The sequence below is a fragment of the Colius striatus genome, chromosome 2, assembly GCF_028858725.1.
Source record: "Colius striatus isolate bColStr4 chromosome 2, bColStr4.1.hap1, whole genome shotgun sequence".
Lineage (NCBI taxonomy): Eukaryota > Metazoa > Chordata > Aves > Coliiformes > Coliidae > Colius > Colius striatus.
The window spans coordinates 89,220,972-89,240,866 of record NC_084760.1 but is presented as its reverse complement, the minus strand read 5'-3'; the positions used below and the strand labels follow the sequence as shown (position 1 = coordinate 89,240,866).

The 19,895-nt window shown below is 36.3% G+C and overlaps 1 protein-coding gene across 1 annotated transcript in view; it reads left to right on the top strand.

The window, feature by feature from the left end:
* Positions 1-19,895, top strand: part of USH2A (usherin) — a 392,303-nt gene that overhangs the window by 262,975 nt on the left and 109,433 nt on the right. The window contains exons 40-44 of the mRNA XM_061990105.1: positions 342-970; positions 11,075-11,409; positions 14,691-14,813; positions 17,472-17,635; positions 19,657-19,866. Of these exons, the coding sequence (XP_061846089.1) occupies positions 342-970; positions 11,075-11,409; positions 14,691-14,813; positions 17,472-17,635; positions 19,657-19,866 (1,461 nt within the window). The remainder of the gene's footprint in view (positions 1-341; positions 971-11,074; positions 11,410-14,690; positions 14,814-17,471; positions 17,636-19,656; positions 19,867-19,895) is intronic.

Below are 19,895 nucleotides of genomic sequence, written 5' to 3'. Positions count from 1 at the left end.
GATGCTCAGCTGGGCACTTTCAGCACTTGCTAACAGCATTGACAGGACACTTTTGAGACATAGGAGGAAAAAAGATGCAGAGGAGGAGGGAGGAAGGTTGGGGGAGGAGGAGAAGAAGGGTTGCTTAGGGAGCAGCGTGCCTTTGCGGAGAGCCATGTTCATCCTTTGAATAGCTGGGCCTATGGTTTCTGAAGAAATAGGCTGTTTAGTAGATTTTAACTTCTTTTGTCATTTTTGAGACTCATTTGCTGAGTCCTGCTTGCTAATGCTGACTTTTACAAATCACAGACTCTTAGTAACTTTCCTTTCCTGTTTTTTTTTTCCTCTTTTTTCTGTTACAGGACCTGGGCCTTTAGATCCACCACTTCTGTTGAATGTTACGGCAAGGGCGGCAAGCATTACATGGCAGCATCCTTTAAAGCCAAATGGCATTCTCACTCATTATAATATTTACCAAAATGGCCAACTGCATACTACAGTGCTAGGAAATAGATCTAATTGCACTGTAGAAGACTTGCATCCTTACACTCTCTATGCATTTCAGGTAGAAGGATGCACTTCTAAAGGATGCTCTCTTTCACCTAAGACCCCAGAAATACAGACTCTTCCAGATGCTCCTGAGGGTATTCCTGCTCCAGAGCTGTATTCTGATACTCCCACTTCTGTGGTCATATCCTGGCAACAACCTGCTCACTCAAACGGTTTGGTGGAAAATGTTACCATAGAAAGGAGGGTGAAAGGAACAGAACAAATATCAACTGTGGTGACTCTCCCCCTCAGTCAGTCCATGAGCTACATTGACCAGAGTACTGCTCTGAGCCCTTGGCAGAAATTTGAATACAGAGTGCTGATGAGTACTCTTCACGGAGGCACAAACAGCAGTTCGTGGTCAGAAGTTACTACACGACCATCAAGACCTGCTGGTGTTCAGCCACCTGATGCAGAAGTATTAGGACCCCATTCAGTTAAGGTAGGAATAATTCCCATTGCCTCATGGCTTCAACATGTTTTCCTTGTATCAGTTGTGTATTTAAGAGAGATATCTACTGTCTGAGCCAACAGATTTCATTGCTGCAGGGGTAGTGGAATAATTAGTGTCTGTCCTTTGGCTCAAAAGCATTAGATTCTTTTCTGCTTTTTTTTTAATTTACACCAGCCACTGACATTACACTCCAGTTCATTTTCTTCCTTAGACACCTGAGATATTTTCAATATTAAACTTGAATACTTGCTTTTAACTCCCAAGTCAGATCAGAAAATGATCTCCTAGCTTCTCCAAAATTTTAAGACTTCATTAGAATGCTAAGAAGTTGTTGTGTTTTTTTTAATGTAATTAAAACTTGTATATAATTATCAGGGATTTTTTTTTTAAATAGCTGCTGAAGAAAAAAAAAAAAAGTATTGTGGTTCTCCTGGTTTAGAAAAGGAGAGTCTTACAGGACTACCTAGGAAGTTTTCAATTATTCACATCGATCTGTTGGGAATGAACTCTAGAGGACAGGATAACTACCATTGTTTTGGCTTGCATACAAACTTCATTCAAGGGAAATTAGTGTAACCAAACAAGAGGGATTTTTGTAGCTTAGAAGCCTCTTTTGTGTAAATACACACATGCTTCCATGGATTCAGTCTTGTACTAATGCCAAAAGTATTGGTACAGTAGGTTGCTCACCAGAGCACAAAACAAAGGACATTTGCATAAGATTGAAGTTCATCTGTTAGATTTATTATTTTTGGTATACATTGTATTTTCAAGAGGTAAGCAGAGTGGTGTTACCAATGCAGTTTGAATAGTTTGAAGGTATAAATTTAAGCAGTAAAACAATGCTGATTTTTTTCCTTTGTTCACACATAATTTTAAGCTGGAAATAAAGCTATTCACCAATAGACAAAAAAAAAAAGAATCCTAGCTTTTAAAATTATATTTTAATATCTAAGGAATTGCATGTTAGTAGTAAATTAGTTCAGTATGAGTACAATGGCTACTGTAAGAATTAATAATGATCGACCACTACTAATTGTGATGAATTGCCAGACTGCTTATTGAAGATTTGGGTGATGTCCTTCCAGGACTCTGCCCTCTATGTTTCTGTATATATATTTTAATATCCATGAGAATTTATAATAAAAAAAAAAATCTTGGATTTACCAGAAACAGTAAGCCTGAGTAAATGGTAGCCCTAGTTCAACAGGATGCTTACACACGTGTTACTGCATGAGCTTTTACACGTTGCTTTCAACTCCGGCACAAAGAAGTCACTGTGACATTTTATGCTTCAGTTAAAGTAGTTAGGGCATAATAATTTTATATCTTACCCTTTTTTTTTTTTTTTTTACTTTCCTCAAGTGCAATCAACACCCCATCCTAATTTTAAAAGCCTGTGGGTTATCAGAGGTCTTGTGATTCTTTACTGGATGTCTTTTCTTGAGATCAGAGGTGTGTACTCAGTTGTAATTTTATTGTTTTTTGCTCAGCTCCAAGATTAAATAATTTACCAATAATGAAACTCAATTTGATCATTAGTTTCTTCTGAAACTTGAAATCAAGTGCAGTCTTCACTCAGGAATTACTTAATTTCAATATAACAATACATGTAAAATTTATTTTCCTTTCTTGCCAAAAAGTTCAAATGCTTTTTTCCCCCTTCTTTCATAGCTATTATTACCATTTGAAGGTCTTTAAAACCCTCTAATAACTACACTGTATAACCTTCTAGATGAGTACTGGTCATATTTTGTGTCACTGCTGCTCTTGTAGTATCAGGTTTCTTTTTTTCCACCTGGAGACACACATTTGTTTGGTCTTGTAAGACTAATTTCTGTCAAAGATGCCTCTGTGACTCAGTTTTACTTTTCATTTTTCTTTATTTTAAATATTTAGGCTAAAATGTTCAAAATCATTAAAGAACGTCAGCATTTAATTGCAAAAAGAAACTAACGTATGTGCCTTTTGAAATATACTGAGTATCCGTCCTTCAGCAAAAATTATCTCTCTCTGTACACAGTATTGGTGTCTTTTACTGATACGGACATAAAGTCTTCTAATTTATCTAGTATTTTATATTAGTTAGGGTTCAATTTGATAGTCATCATAATTGGGAGAGAATTGGGAATACTTGCTACAGGTCCTGTGTAGAAGGTATTTCACGGCTGACAGATTACTTCTAATTTCTAGGATTCTAAGAAATCTTAAAAATCTTTACCTTTCTTTTACTTAACCAAGAGAATTTATTTTTAGCATTTAGTATTATCTCTTTAAAAATGCAAATAAAGTTATTAATGCAAAACATCTCATTGCACTTCATCACTGAGGAGATTATGGACAAGGCTTGCTGCACCCAGTGCTTTTCTTGCCTTCTGCTTGTTTGCAGATGCTGGTACCAGAGGAAGCCACTGGGGTTTCATCTCACTTGTTGGTCTTCTTACAGCTCTGTCAAAAGGATTAGCTCACTAGTGGTGGTCTACGTTCCTTCTCTTCAATTTTATGGCAAGTTCATATGAGACTAGTAAGACTGAGACCACACAATGGAATGTGCCACGGTGCTGGGGCTGTCTTGTGGCTTGTGTGAATTTTATACTAGTAGTGAGAACAAGGTAGTATCTGTTTTAAGAACATTTGGTGTTTTTGCCCTGCTCTTTCAAACTAGGGTGTAGGTCCGAATAGCTGCTCTGCAGACTTTATGTATCCCTTCACACCAGAAGTATGCTGTTTACAGAGGCAGAACAACTGTGAAATATTGTACAAGGATTGCCACTTATAATTTGAAAAGTTTTCCTATGTGAAATGGGATGGAACTGGTGAACTTTCAAATCAAATTTGTGGAATCTGCTTGTGTGTTACAGTGCTCTCATCTTATTCAGTGTCTACAGTGGTAGCTCTCAAGCAGAGAATGGAAAACAAGCCATCTCTTTGGGAGGGAGATTTTAATTACCTCTTACCCTAGAGAGCTGTCCTCCCAGGTTAGAGCGGAAAGTATCGGAAGGGCACTGTGGGACAGATTATCGAGAGGCTTTTTTACCAAGCCAGGGTTGCAAATCAATAGAGGCTTTCAGCTGTCAGTCCAACCAATCCCTAAACCATGAGTGCAAATATTTACTTCTACTGAAAACAGAGAGAATTTACCAAAAAAAGAGAAACATATTTCCATTCCTTTATTTAGTCATAGAATCGATAGAAATTATCTGAGAATGTGTAGAATTCAAAGTGTTCTGGGATAGTACTCATTTGAGTATACAGCTTATTTTCATAGACCAAAGCTTTCACTCTGCAAGGAGGAAAATATCAGCACAGCAGGTCACTCTTGGTATAAACACTTCTGATGTGTATGTGCTCCTTTAACATTTAATTTTAATCAGAATGGACCACTATCTCTCCGTAACATATAGCTAGCTTTCTTTTGTGCAACAGAAAGTGTAAAGCTGTCGATAATTTTTAACATATCCATTTGTGTGACACCTACATGATATTTTTTAATATTTGCTGAATTGATAATGTTCATGGTAGCAGAGTATACTGCGCAATAAACTGCTTTTGTGGCTGATTAAATGCCAAAGTGAAGTGCAAGTATTCAGCAACTGCAAAAGCCGTTTATTTAGTATATGCCAATGCCATGAACATTATTCCTGTTACACAAGATTTGCTATACCCTAACGTACAGAAGTATAAAAGAAATTGTTTCTTTTTCTTGTGAGGGTTTCAATTTCTATGCTGCTTCAATCTCACACTTCATACTGATATGACATTCAGGAATATAGCTAGGTTGAGTGGCTTGAAAAAGAGACTGATTTACACAGTGAATAATTATTTAAAGGGGTTATTTGTGTAGGAATAGCATTATGTGGCTGGATATGCTGAACTAAATTAACTGTGGTATGCAAATTCTCTAACTTTGGCCATTTAACTTCTGATAGGAAGATTTCCCTTTCACTGTTCTTCTCCCTTGAGGGCTTTGGCCTGGAGAAGACAGCTGCAGTCTTTATTACTGGATTAATTGGAGACTTGCTGACCCTTGTTTGCCTGTATTGCTCTCCCTCACTCACCAGCGCTACAAACCAAACCACTGATAGATACGAAGCTGCAGCCATTTGCTGTCATTCAACTTTTTTTTTTTTTCTCAAGATAAAAGTTAGTATGAGCTGTACATAATCCTGATATTTTTCTTAAGGGAAAAGGATTTTTTTTTTCCTTATTGGTGCATGGATAGGTTATAAGGAAATGGTTTCATCCTGATTGGATGAAATAAGTACCTCTTTGACATGTAGTTCTTGTGCCGTGCTATTCCTTCATGATAACATCAGTTACAAAAACTTCCTACAATGTGATTAGATACAAAATGAGAAAAATAAAAAATTATTATTATTTCATTCGCTTCCCTCTTAATATAGGTTATGTATGTTGCCTGCTGGAAATGAAAGGCTGTGGTGATTCTATGGAACCAAATTGTCATTCTTCTTTCTAATTTCTTTTTTTGCATGTTGATTTAATATCATGTCATTGGTTTTCTGTGGATTTTTTTCATAAATATTTCCTCATGACTTCTCTGACTGAAGAAGAGTTCCAGACTTTTTAATTACATTGTCATTCATGTTTGTTTTTACCCTGAGAGATGGCAATAACTTAATTTACAGTTTGCCTGCCTTACTTTTCTTTGTATGGAAGAAGCTGAAGCAGAGAAAGCTGGTATTCCACCCTACAGATTGAACAATGTCATCAGTTTACTGTCCACAGGATCTTAAAGAGTTACAGTCTGCACTGTTTCTTTGTGGAGGAGAAAGAATTATTGCTACAGGGTGATAAACTTTTCTAGTAGCTGTTTCTCAAATTTGACTGGTAAATTGCATATGCAAATGAGAAAAGACAAATAAACAAGGCCCAATATTTATACTTAACTTCTGTTCCTCATTAGCCCAGAAGCTGGACAGTGAACTGCTGAATGCCTGTGGAATGGATAGGACTGACACACTTAAAGCAATATACCCTGTAGTTATGATTGATGAAAAGGAAGAGGGTTTCTTTATCCATTTTCCACTTCCTGCGGAATTAGAGTTATAGACACATGTTCTTGACTTGTTTTCTGTCACCAAATTACTGTTTCCTATCTTGCAAAGTTGTTTCTGATTACAGAACGTTGAATGCAATGGTAATATCTCCATGATCACTAAATCTGATGACTAACAGAGAAATGATCCTTCAGTGTTTTACTATTAGATCACTGTGTGGTAAAGAGACTCTGAAGACCCTTCATCTTTTTCAGGTTAAAACCCCTTGTTTCTATTTCATTTTCAAAATGCTTCAGATTGTAGTTGCCTAAGAGCTTAATTTTGAGAATATGAACAACCCTGATACCCAGGCATTGTATGCTACAGGGAGATGCAGTAAAGCCACATAGCAGCTTTGAGCTGGGAGGGGGAAATAAGTTTGGACTTTATTCACCACACTTCCAGTTTTATGCAGCTATGCCTGATGCATTGGAGAAATTGTTTAGGAGCGATCAATCCTTGTGTGAAGATTGCCTTGTAATGCTGCTAAGGTCAGTGAGACCTTGGTTTATTTGCCACGTAAGTGCTGCTTGAGAGACTTAGGATACTCCAACACCCATAAGAACAACCTTAGCTTGCACACTAGAGGTTTTCCACATTTTAGGACTGTGGTTTCTTGCACTGCTTGCTCATTTGGTACAGATCATACAGTGGGGGAAACTAAGCAGGGTTTCATCAGCATTATCCCTCTGCCTTTGATTATAGCTTAAACACTTTACTGTAGTATGTGTTTAGGATCATAAATAAATGTTCTTTCTGGTTTTCTACTACTCAAAGTGCTTCTAGAAGTTTTTGTAGTAGCAATGTGTTCCTGCAAACTCTCATTCTTCTCTGGTAGTGCTTGCTGAATTTGGTTGTAATTCATATGCAAAGTGTATGATGATAATTATCAATTACCTCAGTTAGGATTTGCTTTTCTGGTGGGATACTGACTCTTGATTTAATCCCACTATCATTTCTATTAGGATAGATAACTCATGAGGAAATTAATCTCCTGACTACTTTTGGAGGGGCTAGGGCTTGGCAGAGGCCTATAGTCCAGTGGCTGGAATGTAGAATTAGGGTAGCAGGTCTTTGTTTTGTTTGCTTCTTTTTGATATATAACAAAGTCTGGGATTTAGTCTTTTTGTCTGTAAAACTGCAATAATAATTAATTGTGATTTGAGATTATGTGCTTTGAAACCAACAGTCAAAAGCTCTTTGTGGTGTAGTTATTACCTTATGTTTCTAGATGTTACAAGCAATAGCTAGGAGAAATGAGAATAAAATGAAGCCAAACACGGTGATTTAAAAGCAAATCGTTGAAGTCAGGCCTGAAATAGTAAAACAGTTACCCATGTGCCAATTCTTCCCTTCACGTAGTGTGGAATTAAATTTCAGTGTTCCAACCATTTTCCAAAATGAAAAAAAAAAGTTTAAAAAAAGAAAAAAAAAGTCAAGGTTATAACTGTTTAATGGGAGGAAAATGGCTAATTTCTGTCTCTTTAAATTTTGTGGTGGAGAAAATAAGGTGCTTTGATCTTTAAATGACAGCTTCCAGTGTCATTACATTGAATCAGTTAATCTCTCCCAGTAGTTACCTTATTCTCTCTTTCTCATGGGCATCCTCTTTCATGGTCTCAGTGCTGAGCTTCAAATCAATGAACAAACTGTAACTGCTTCCAACACAGTCTGTCTAGTGAGCTTTCCTGCTTTCATGAATTGCCAAGCTCTTACCTCAAACCTTGGCACATCAAAGTGAAGAAGAGGTCCATTGTTAACCAGGCTGGCTCCATCATATTCATTTACATTGTGAGGGTCAGACGGTCTCTTGCCTCTTGACAACAGAAGTTTGTCAGAGACTGCATATCCTGTTGTTCCCAGATGACATATGTAATTCAAAGCAGGTCAAGTGACAGGGCAGTAACTGTGAGTATCCTTGGTCATCCTTAGTATTTTATCTGCTACTGCACAGCAAATGCTATGAAGTAACACCTGTGAGTTTTCTCAAGTTTTACCAAACAGTGCACATGCTGTATAAAACTGAGGAACTGAGGTTCTGGAGCAGCGTCTGTTCTCCTGCTTATGTTATTAATCTGTTCCTCTTTATGTGAAGGGCTTACAGTACATGGTGAATCTTGTGCAAGTTCCAATTCAGTAATTTCGTGAGTTTAGACATAATAGGCATCCGAAATGTAATGTAATTAAAAACCAACTCCTCTTCCAAGAAATAAAACAAGATTAGGTACAAGGTGAAATTTTCTATTTTGAGAGGATGGTACTAGGACTTTTCTGAAGCATTTGATGTGCAGTCTTTTTTTATCAGAAGGCATAGGCATTAAGAAGGCATTAAACAACAAGAGTTTTCTTTTTTTTCCACTGGTAATGACAGATTTATTTTATTATATTTCTGAAAAGGACCTTAAATATATTATCTTTAGTTGTGCTTCACTAAGGCAGATTTTCAGGATAGGTGTTACACCTCAAAAAAGAATAACATAGTCATGATTGCAGATATGAGTGTTTTGATGTAGTGTGTCAGATCTTACAGTGTTCTGTGCTTCTTCCAGCAACTTAAAGATATGTCCCGGAAAATAAGTGAACCTCTTTCCATGACATTCTCAGTGTGCCGTATGATAGCAACAAAAACCACTGGGAGTGGAAATTTCACTTGAAGTTTACAGATCTGAATACATTCTGCCTTGTTGTGTCTTAATCCCAGGCAGCAACTAACCCCCACACAATTGCTTGCTCACTCCCTCCATGACTGGATGAGGAAGAGAATCAGAAAGGTAAAAGTGAGAAAACTTGTGGGTTGAGATGAAGGTAAAGGAAAAGGCACACACACAAGCAAAGTAAAACAATGAATCCACTCCCCACTTCTGATTGGCAGGCAGGTGTTTAGCCATCCCCAGGACAGCAGAGCTCCACCATGTGTAACATGTACTTGAGAAGACAATGGGCATAACTTCAAATGTGCCCCCTTTCCTTCTTCTTCCCCCAGCTTTACATGCTGAGCATGATGTATATGGTCTGGTCTCTGGTCAGGAGGAGACAGCTGTCCCTGCTGTGTCCCCTCCCAACTTCTTGCACACTCCTAGCCTGCTCATTGGCAGGGTGGTGTGAAGAACAGAAAAAGCCTTGACTCTGTATAAGCACTGCTCAGCAATAACAAAAAAAACCCTGTGTTATCAACACTATTCCCAGCACAAATCCAAAATATAGCCCATACTAGCTACTATGTAGAAATTTTTCTCTATTCCAGACAAAATCAGCACATACTAACATTTAAAAACATTTTCTGTTGTCTGTGCTAATCATCCATTCTTTGCTTCTGATCTTATAGATAGATCATACAAACTATTTCAAAAGGAGAATTTTGCTCAGTGTCTGCAAGAATGGTGCAAAATCCCTTTCTACCTTCTGTGAAATTTTGCCTTACTTTATCAATAGTATTTTCTTTATTTCTTGGATCATGATTCAGGGACAGAAGTAACAAAAAATCTGAAAATAGCATCTGATAATTAGCCAGAGCTAAGCCTTTCTTATGTGGGCACCAATAATCTTGTTTGTGCCGTCTTTACTCAAGATCACCCTCTTTCTAATTCTCTGTTTAATAGTATTCCAGATTCTGTTATCAAAATCCTTCAGCTTTCTCCAGTACTTTGCTGCCAGGTCTGTTACAACCCTGAAACTCTAAGAGGTCCTTCTGTACCTAAGATGTAACATTTCCTAATCCCCAATGGTCCTTTAAAAATAATTTTAGAAATCAAGCTTCTCTGTTTCCATGGCCATGTGTGATTGTGCCTATATCTTTTTAAAGATACTTCGGAGGCTGGAGAGCATTAAGGAAAAGTTCAACTTGAACTACAGCATCTTGGTATTAGTATTATATACTTCAGTATTATCTTTCTTCATTTTATTTTGCACATATCTTCATCTAGGTTTTCTTCATTTCTATTTTCTTTGTAACATTAGAGTCAATCTTTAATTATCTCATGCCTGGGAGGAAGAGAGATGGCAAGTTATAGATGAGCAAGTCAATGGCAAGGAAAAGAGTCTCAGAGATGAGCAAAGCAAAGCTGGTGTACTTCTTACACTGGGAGTTCTAGGGAAGGAAGGACTGAAAGATGCTCTTACACTACCTTTGTGATGCTTTGAGATTCTTAATACTGTTACATGTCCTTGTTTTGTCAGTCTGAAGTCCCCTCTGCCGTGACACTGTGCCAAAAAGACTTGCAAACTTCCTCAAACTTTACGGTACAATGATTTGAGTGTGATTCCTCACTGCAGCTGATAGGAATAAGCATACAGAATCATACTCTTAAAAAAAAACAACCACCCCACCTTAAAAAATCCAACCACCTAATCTCAGTTTAGTAAAAAAACCCAGTAAGTTTAGCAGTGTGTGTGTATATATAAACATGAATTCTGTATGTTAGTTCTATATTTTTTTGTGATAAAGTTTTTATCACCATAATGTTATAGTTCTAAAAATGGAAAATGGTGCCAATTCTTTATCTGAGACCAGCGTAATTAATTGGTGAAAAATTAAAGGGAAAACCTGCATGTTTCATTTTATAGAGTGCGGACAAATCTTGTTTCTCACAGGAGCTAAAGCAGCTACATATTTCTGAAAATCATGCAAACACAAAATAAGGTTTCTCTGCCACTAACAGACAACCAGACTAGGTAATACACCCTAAGAAAAGAAATGGCAGTTAGCAACACTTATGGAAATTAACCTTCTTTTGCTAATGAATCTGAACATCTCAGAATTTTCAATGAAGTGGAGCATTCACATTTTACTGGTGAAGCTAAATAGTAGATTTTTCAATGTCTACAACTGTTACTGTAACCCTAACTAAAATTAAAGGAGGTGAGGTTTCTAACTGATATACCTTTAAAAATATAATTTCAAAGGTCATTCACAAAGTCTGTTTTGATGAAGGAAAAGCGCATCTGCAAATCCCACTTGTCAATTTGTAGCATAATAGGTCTGGTTTTGTATCCTGACTGTAAGAAATTTAAAATGTTTTTCTTTCTCCTCCTTCAGGTCTCTTGGAAACCTCCTCTGATACAAAATGGCGAAATCCTTAACTATGAGATCCGCATGCCTGATCCACGAATTGTCATTACTGGGAACAATTCATCAGCGTTAAGTTATTTGGTGACTAATCTTATACCCTACACAAACTACTCGGTCACTGTAATAGCTTGTTCTGGAGGTGATGGCTTTCTAGGAGGCTGCACGGAGAGTTTGCCTACAGGAGTAACTACACCTTCAGCAGTTCCTCAGAGTGTTAGTCCATTGTCTGTGACTCCAATCAGCGAGTCCTTTATTGCTATTTCTTGGCAACCACCGCTAAGGCCGAATGGTCCTCATCTGAGGTAAGCTCTTAGTGGCAACTGTGGTAGTTTTCTTCTCCTTACCTAAATGTGACTCAGAAAATTCTAAATGATGCAAACTTTATGACGTAATCTCTTAATTTCTGACTTTTTGGAGTTCCTCTTTAGGGTTCAGGAGTTGGTGAGGAGACTCATGGAAAACAGATATGTCTAGAAGCAGGGAGAACTTTGAAATAGTTTGAACTTACAAAGAGTCTGAGTTCTTAAGAGCAAGTGTGGTGTCGGTGCTGTGGTATTTTCTTCACAGAACACATTTAGGAAGGCTCTGAGTCTTTCAGACCAGCACTGTCTGAAAATTGAGAAGAAGCAGTCACAAGGTGTTTTACAAAGTCATAACTGGTTTGGGCTGCATGATCAGGTACTTTTTGGTGGCAAATTCAGGCAACACAATTGTAAGAAAAGTGTGAGACCTCTGTAAACATACGCATTTAACAAATCAAATATTCACAATACTCTGCATGAGTTATTCCCCATAAAGTGACCATTTGAAAGTGTCGTGACATCAAGTAATCTTCAAAACTTAACCAATAAATAAATTGCATATAATAGAGTGCGTGAGAAAAAATAGAATTTTAAATGCTACAAGTGTGGAACCAGAGGCAAAAGTGGGAAATTCAAGGAAGTGATGGATACAGCAGGCTGGTTTTCACCACAGGAACTGGAGAAAGGCATCTTCTCTGAGATTTTTCTGGAAAGCTGAGATGGAGATCTTGACTTGAATCTGCTGATTACTGAGTGTATGTATGTATACATTTAAAAAAATATGGATTTCAGTGCATGAATATTTATAAAGACAAATGTATCTTTATATAAACACAGTAAAAATGTCAAACAAATCTTTCATTCTGGTGCTTCAATGTATTGTGAAACATCGTGCATGGAATTATATCTCTGTACTCCATATGTTCTGGTTAGTAGCTCTTTTCTAGGTGCACTGATGGGTTCAATAATTATCATGTAATTCTGCTTCAGTCGCATGTGCTATTACAGCACAGTAGCTTGCTTCTTTCTTCAGGCTTAATTAGGGCACACTACAACTGAATGAAATGATGATTGCTCTACAGCAGAATTGGAATTTTTTGAAGAGCAGTGCCTGTTATTCTGGGGTTAACTACATGACCATTTTACCATAGATTATTGAAGTAATACCATAGATTGAAGTGATTCAGCATGACCTACATCGGCAGACTTCATTTCCTTCATGGTGTGCCATGCTGCCCTCGACAAGAGCTACTACTAAAGCAGCTGCTCAGTACAACATGATGGAGCAAGAAATCTGCAGCAAGCAGAGTAGCAGCAGCAGTTGCTGGTGGGGGCGATTTACATGTGATCATCATTCAGTATTCAAAAAGAATTTTATATTTTCATTACTTGTCTGTGAAATATATTGGTCAGAATATTCCAGGAATGGTCCTAATAAAGCTGGGATGATCTCTCTTTGAGTTCCACTGACACTGAGGAACCACTTACATGAGAGTTGTTCTTGGGGTATAAAGTAATCTGAATGTTTTGATGGAATTGCAGTTTAATTGGTTTTTACTGTTTAAATTCTGAGGTTATGCTCCCGACTTCTGCAGTAATTTGATTTAGCATCACTAAGGTCAATGGCACCTGTTGTACCTATTGAGTGTTATTCCCCAAATTCTGGAATAAAAGTTGTTGGAATTTATTTATGTACGTACTAGCTGCCATGGAGCATAGGAAGTTTCAGCTCTCTTATAAAGAGCTTCTCAGTTGATTTCTGGTTTCCAAGCAATGCAAAATCACCATATGCAGAACCTGTTAAATACCTTTCCTAATTCAGGGTCTCAAATCTGGAATGATATTGTTCAACATTTCCTCATCAGACTGGAGATGATCTTAACATTAAAATGACGTGTCATATTATACGTGGAGCTACTGGTCAGAAAGATCATCTCAAGTAGGTGGTGAATGACACCAAGGCATTCAGCAAAATGCTTGAAGACAGAAATTTTTTTTTACAAATAAGTGCTTACAGTGGTAGTCTTTAACATCTGCCTAAGTATCCACATACCTGTGGATGGAATGTATCAGCAACACCTTTCCAAAACAAGAGGCAGAGAAAGGCTGATGCACAGCAGCTCAGCACTTCAGAGAACCAAGTTGCATAGTTAAGTGAATAGATATGCATATCACACTAATTTACTGGTCATCAGTAGAAACACTGTTGTAACTATAGTTTTATTAAAATTGCAGCTCACCACTGGAAGCAATTCCAGAGTAATTCTATAATAAGTAGGAAGAGTACAAAGAACTAGTGCCTTACAAAGAAAACACCACTTTCAAACTGAAACCAAAATCCTGATTAAAAAGTCCTATGAAATGCAATAAAAATAATAATCCTAAAGATTTTTAACAAATCTATATAATTTTGTTTCCTTTAGACTATAGTTTTCTGTATAATACCTAGAATGTCTGGAAAATGTAAAATATAAAGTTATCTCCTTTAGTTTTTGTAGACATTAAGTGATTTAATCTTTGTTAAATTCCATAAAGGTTTTACGTAAAAGATAATGAAGAGTGAGGTATGCAGAATGAGTGGAAGGCATTTTTTCCAAATCAGGCAGTCTTGTGGCTAACCTGATGAAAGGTGGGTTTCAGCTGACTTGCTGTTTGAAGCAGAGACAGGGATGCAGCTTCAGATACTGACTAAACAGAGATGAAATGGTTTGGTCTTTCAAGCTCACATCATGAACGTCTACACAAATACTAAGGTACTTTATGAAGGTCTACAAATGGAACAGTTAACTCTGTGCCTCTTTGTCACCCATAATTTACACTGCAGTTATTTCCAAACATACCTTGGACACAAATGCATGCTGAAGTTGCTACTGCTAGTGAAATATTAACAGCAATGCTATGTTTAGGCACATTTGCAAGAAAGAGACATTATTTCATATTTCACAGCAGTCTATACGTGTTGGAGAGCATCAGTCAAGTCTGCATAGATGCTGTTACTGGACTATTTGGACTTAATCTTCGTAGCGTTTCCAAAAAGTTCTAAATCTGTAAATCATTAAATCAATTTATTCTTTCAAATGGAAGTGCCTCATTTTCCATTTTCAAAGCAGTTTTTTTAAAGTAATTAAATCACGAAACATTAAAAAGAATGTTTATCTCAGAAAGTTTACAGCTGTAAAAACAAAATAATGCGTGGCTTTAAAAAAAAAAAAAGGTTGAGTTTTTTTGTGTAATAACATTAGTTGAGATAATCCTGGTGTTCTGCTTGTCTTTTGTGTTAGATATGAGCTCCTGAGACGTAAAATCCAGCAACCACTTGCATCAAATCCCCCTGAAGATTTAAATCTGTGGCACAATATTTACTCAGGAACTCAGTGGTTTTATGAAGATAAGGGTCTTAGCAGGTGAGATTACAAAAACTATAAAAACAAATGCTGGCATTTTGTATAGTGTATGTTTAATAGTTCAAAGTATTTCTTGTGTCTTTATGTAGTGAACATACTAATTATGTAATGAAATTTTTTTTTGTCATCATCTTTGGTATTAATCATTCTAATATGCAGGAATTTATTATTAGTCTGTCATTCTTGACTCATACATGGTTTTGCTCTGAAAAACAAAAAAGATTGTGTGAAATTTTAGCATTGATGTGCTCATGCAATCAAATCATTTACATTTATGTGTACATATGCTCTAGATTTGTGTGTTGACAAAGTCATAGCACAGTCCTAGGTGGGAAACATTTGAATCTTGCTATTAGCATTGTTTTTCATACCTGGTTTTAAAAGTGCAAATTAACAATTGCTTTATTATCTCCAAAGGCAAGAAAAATGTTTATCACATTCTCAGCAGATCTGATTTAAGGGCAGCTTTGTATTAGATTTATTTTAGTTAAATGCAGAGTGCTGAGAGCGAGAGTGGATGAGTGCGATTCTCTTTCTTGATATGTAACAGACCTACTGTCTGTTATAGAGCAAGACATTTGCTCTTAGTTTCTGCATCTCAAAGTCAAAGCTACCACCCTTAAGATAAGAAAACACACACATTAAGAACCTCTAATAGAACATTCACAATGATTTTTTTGTAGGTAAAGTCTTGGGAAAATATTCATTTCTAGATGTGTGTGTTCTCTGTGCTTGGGTTCTGCCGTGGTTTGTGGACTGCATATTGGTCATTGCACCTCAAGTATCTGTATGTTGTTTCTACTTACTTTTATCAAACCTATGTGAACATCCGTCTTGAGCATGATGTGAACCAGTAGAATATGACCTCTGCTCTTGACCATTGTGTAGACTAAACAGGCTTGTCATTAGCTACTCCCTGAAAGTCACTGCTTATTTTCATCCATTGCAATGATTGAACATGCATCTGATTTTTTTATTGAATCTGACCCAAGTGTCCATTTCTTTCTTTCAACCATGTTTGAAATTGTACGTAGTGTTTCCTTTGGTTTTAGTTTAGCTCATTCCAGCAGCACTGATGTGTGCAGCAGTTATGGTAGCAGTTCAGAGGGGGGAATAAATTCTGACAGGGCCTCAGTGACAAGTCATTAAGCACAATGACCTTTTGGGTTGAATGAGCTATGGCTAGAAATGTGTGCCTAACCCTCGGACACATATGAACTCTTCATTTGTGGAGAATTCTGCAACCTGCAGCTGTGTTTTTGCAGTCAACAGCTCAGGATGAGTTTGTGGATGGAGAGAAGATGCAGCAGAAAGACTGAAGCCTTGTTTTTCACAGAAAGAAAATCCATATATCAGCATGTACTTTCATTTATGTCACATTTTAAGCATGTTTAATAATTAATTAATTTTTAATTATATTTCTGATAGAAATATGTTTTTGCATCTTTTTTTTTTTTTCAGATAATCTCTTCATTTCTAGTAGGCTAAGCCAAACTTTTTAAAAATTTTCATTGTTGGAAATATGGATCAAAAATGAACCTTAAATTGTCATCATTAAATTCCAAGACTAGATCCTGTTCATTTTTTATTGCACACATGCTACTGTCCAAGAAAATACTATAAACTTGAGAGCAACAGTAATCCAGAGAGGGAAATACGATGTGTTATATATATAGTCACCATTTTACAATACTTGTAATACATTGGAGCTAATGAATTCCCATTAATTTGCTGTCTTCTCAGTGGGACTCTTTAAAACTTAGGTCTTTGGAAAATCAGACTGGATTTTACGTAATATAGAGTGCTATAGTAAAGCTTTTTTTTTTTTTTTTTTAAAGTAAAAGTAAATACACAATGTGAGTGACTTTTCTTTTTGTGTCAAAATCATGAAATATTAGGCATTTAATTTACTTCATTATTTTAGACTTTTAACCCAAAGTACTGCAGCTTTAGTGAAAATTTAAGCAAAATGATCCTGTGTGTCTGTGGTTGTGCAGTTTTTTGTGAGGCTTTTAATGGTGAAATTAAATTTGAAATCATGAAATTGCACTTAAAAGACATTAATATGCCAGTTAATATAGAGAAAAAAATGTGGAATGACAGTCACTTAGTTTACTAAATATACATGAAGTAGTTCATAAATCTGCCTAAGTTGAATATACACAGTTCTGAAGAAAAATGCTTTATTATAAGAGTTTGTGTTCGTAGGCACTTTGTTTTAATATATATATTTGTAGTGGGAGAGTCCTGGCTGTGTGGTGAATCACTTTTACAAATGAGTCTCTGCAAGTTAAAATCAACGGGTTTCCCAAAAGAGGAAAAAAGCCTCATTTGATTAAATTCTGATCCAAATTTTGGCAGGTTGCCACTGCTGTAATTACATATTGAATTGAGTTATAATCTCTCAACACCTCAGAAGCTACAACTATGAAGAACTGGAATAATGTGGTTTATTTTTGTTACTGTGTTAATCGTGCTGAATTACTTCCAAAAAATAGACACCTCTTATAGAATCTTCATTGATGCAAACCATGCAGCTGGATGTTTTGGACCAGGGGGGAAGAAATCACAAAAGTTTGACATAGGTAGAAGGTTTACAGCAAATGTTTTCTAGGTCTACATTTTTCATTCCATTTAATTATTTTTAAAATGTCTTAGGTACACAACATACGAGTACAAGCTCATAGTGCACAACGAGGTAGGATATACATCAAGTGAAGAAGTGATAGCTACTACATTAGCAGGATTACCGGAGAAAGGAAGTATCCTCGTTGCACGTGCTGTTAATCATACTGCTGTAGAAGTGGAATGGTCAAAACCAAGTAAGTGTGCTTAGTATTTATTCCAGTAACTAGATGTTAACCTGCCATCACTTATGTTGGTCTGCCTTGCTCTCATAGGAAACACAGCCCTTGTCTTGATTTATAATATACCTAAGTGTCCTTGAAAGGAGAAGAAAGAAATAGGAAAAAAAATGTTCACATTTTGCTATTTCTTAGTCATGTTTGTATTTATTATGTACTATTTCTGCAGAATAAGAATAGTGAAAGTGAAGAAATAGTGAAAACTCATGAGAATTCTATAAAGTAGTAGTATGCAAAATCTTGTTGTTTTTGTGGTATATTTCATGTCTGTATAAAATTTACATATATGTTCCTTCAGGATGAGAAGATCTCCTTTCTCTTTTTCCTCTGCTTCTTAAAATGAATTTAGCCATTTTCTCTTGTTGGTTTCCTAATTCAGCAGTGGGGAATTTCTTCATGACTTACATACAAATGATTTTATAAGGACTGAGTGTTGAATTGCAACAATGCAGTCTCTTTATTTTATAATTGTATGCCTGAAGTAAGCACGCTTATAAAAACTGACAAATGTAATAGATCTGAAGCAGCTCACTGAAGTTTCATTACCTTAGTAATCTAAACCCCTGACCTTCTACATGTAGGCAATGCAATCTGATTTTATTTTCATTCATACTTTAGAAATTTCCTCCATATATGTTTGTGGATGCAAAGATTAAACACCAAGACAGGACCATTCGTTATTTGAAAACCTGATCATATTTTATTATTTCTTATGTTCTAATAAGCATATTAACTATTTTGCATACCCATGTTTAATTTTTTTCCATAATATTAGTTTTAAAAGTTTTTTCTTATTTACTTTGGGAACTTGGGTATCCTTAATGTAAGTTGTCTTGCTCTCTTGTTCTGGAACACCTACTAAAGGAAAACCTTTCTGAATTCTAAGGATTTAGGACTTATATCTGGACTATTTAAAAAAAAAAAATCACCTTGATTAAGAATTTCTATGACAAAACAGTATATTATTAAATCTGAAAATATGCTTTTGATTTCTTTTGTAGTCAGCTGTTTCCTGTTCAGTGGTCATGTAAAGCAACATGCATTAATGCTTGTAGTTTTTGTCATAATTTCTATTTCAGTCTTGATGCTTGCTGAAAAAGCAGTTGTGTTTGATCAGATATGAACTTCAACTGCTTACAAAACACAGATTACAGACTACTTCTGAGTTACTAAAATGAAGAAGCAAGTTGTTTATCCACCACCCCTAACCAGTGAATATCCTTCCTTGTGTAGCCAGAAAATGGTAGGGGTTTTAGTTCCTTTCACTGGAGACACTAATGGTGGGCAAAACACATTTTAAGAAGAAATGTAAGTTGTTTTATTTCCCCTGTAAATACAGTGTTTCTGAATGTATTACAGGTTTATATGTAGACAGGCTATCATGCTTGTTCTAAAATAATATATGGATTTTCATTCTCACTGCGGCCTAAAGGCCATCTATATGAAGTTCAATGTAACTATAATATAAGGCATAGGCACTTGCCCCTTATTCATGGCTAGAAGACTAACACTGAAATTCAGAACTTTTGGGTGGGACTTTGGGGAGTGTTGTTTGAAAGGAACGAGCAAAAGGGATCAAATTTCTGAGGTTTCCATCTCAAGTGCTATAGAGCAATCTGATTTACTCTCTTCCATCTGTGAGAAAACCATCCTTTTGCAATGGCAAACTGCAAAGTCTGTGCACTTCTGCTAGCAGTGGGTTTCACCTGTTAATTTGATTACTTTGCAGATTCTATTGTCATCATATGAATGCCTAGAAAAAGAAGGCTTTCTCCAGTGTTAGATATGATGATAAACTCATTATGATTTTGACAAGTTTGGAAGAGCAGTGTCTATGACTGCATAAAGAGTAAAATTGAACTTGATGGAATTCACTTTTTTAAAAATATTTGTTTTGCTCTTCCCAAGAAGTTTTGTTTATAAGTAACTTGCTGACTGAACATTTCTTAGTTCATCTCCTTTTCCCTTTCATTTCTTAGCACTGCAAGATTTGCAAGGAGATGTTGCATATTACACCCTCTTCTTGAATTCTACTGATAATAGAAGGTCTCTGAGGATCCAGCCTGATGTAAACTCTCTAGTCATAAGTGATTTGCAGCCCAACATGGAGTATCAGATATTTTTTCAAGTTTTTAATGGAGCCCACAGCATCAACAGTGAAGTTGTGCACATGACTACCTCAGATGGAGGTTGGTTAGCAGTGAATATGGCTTGGCTT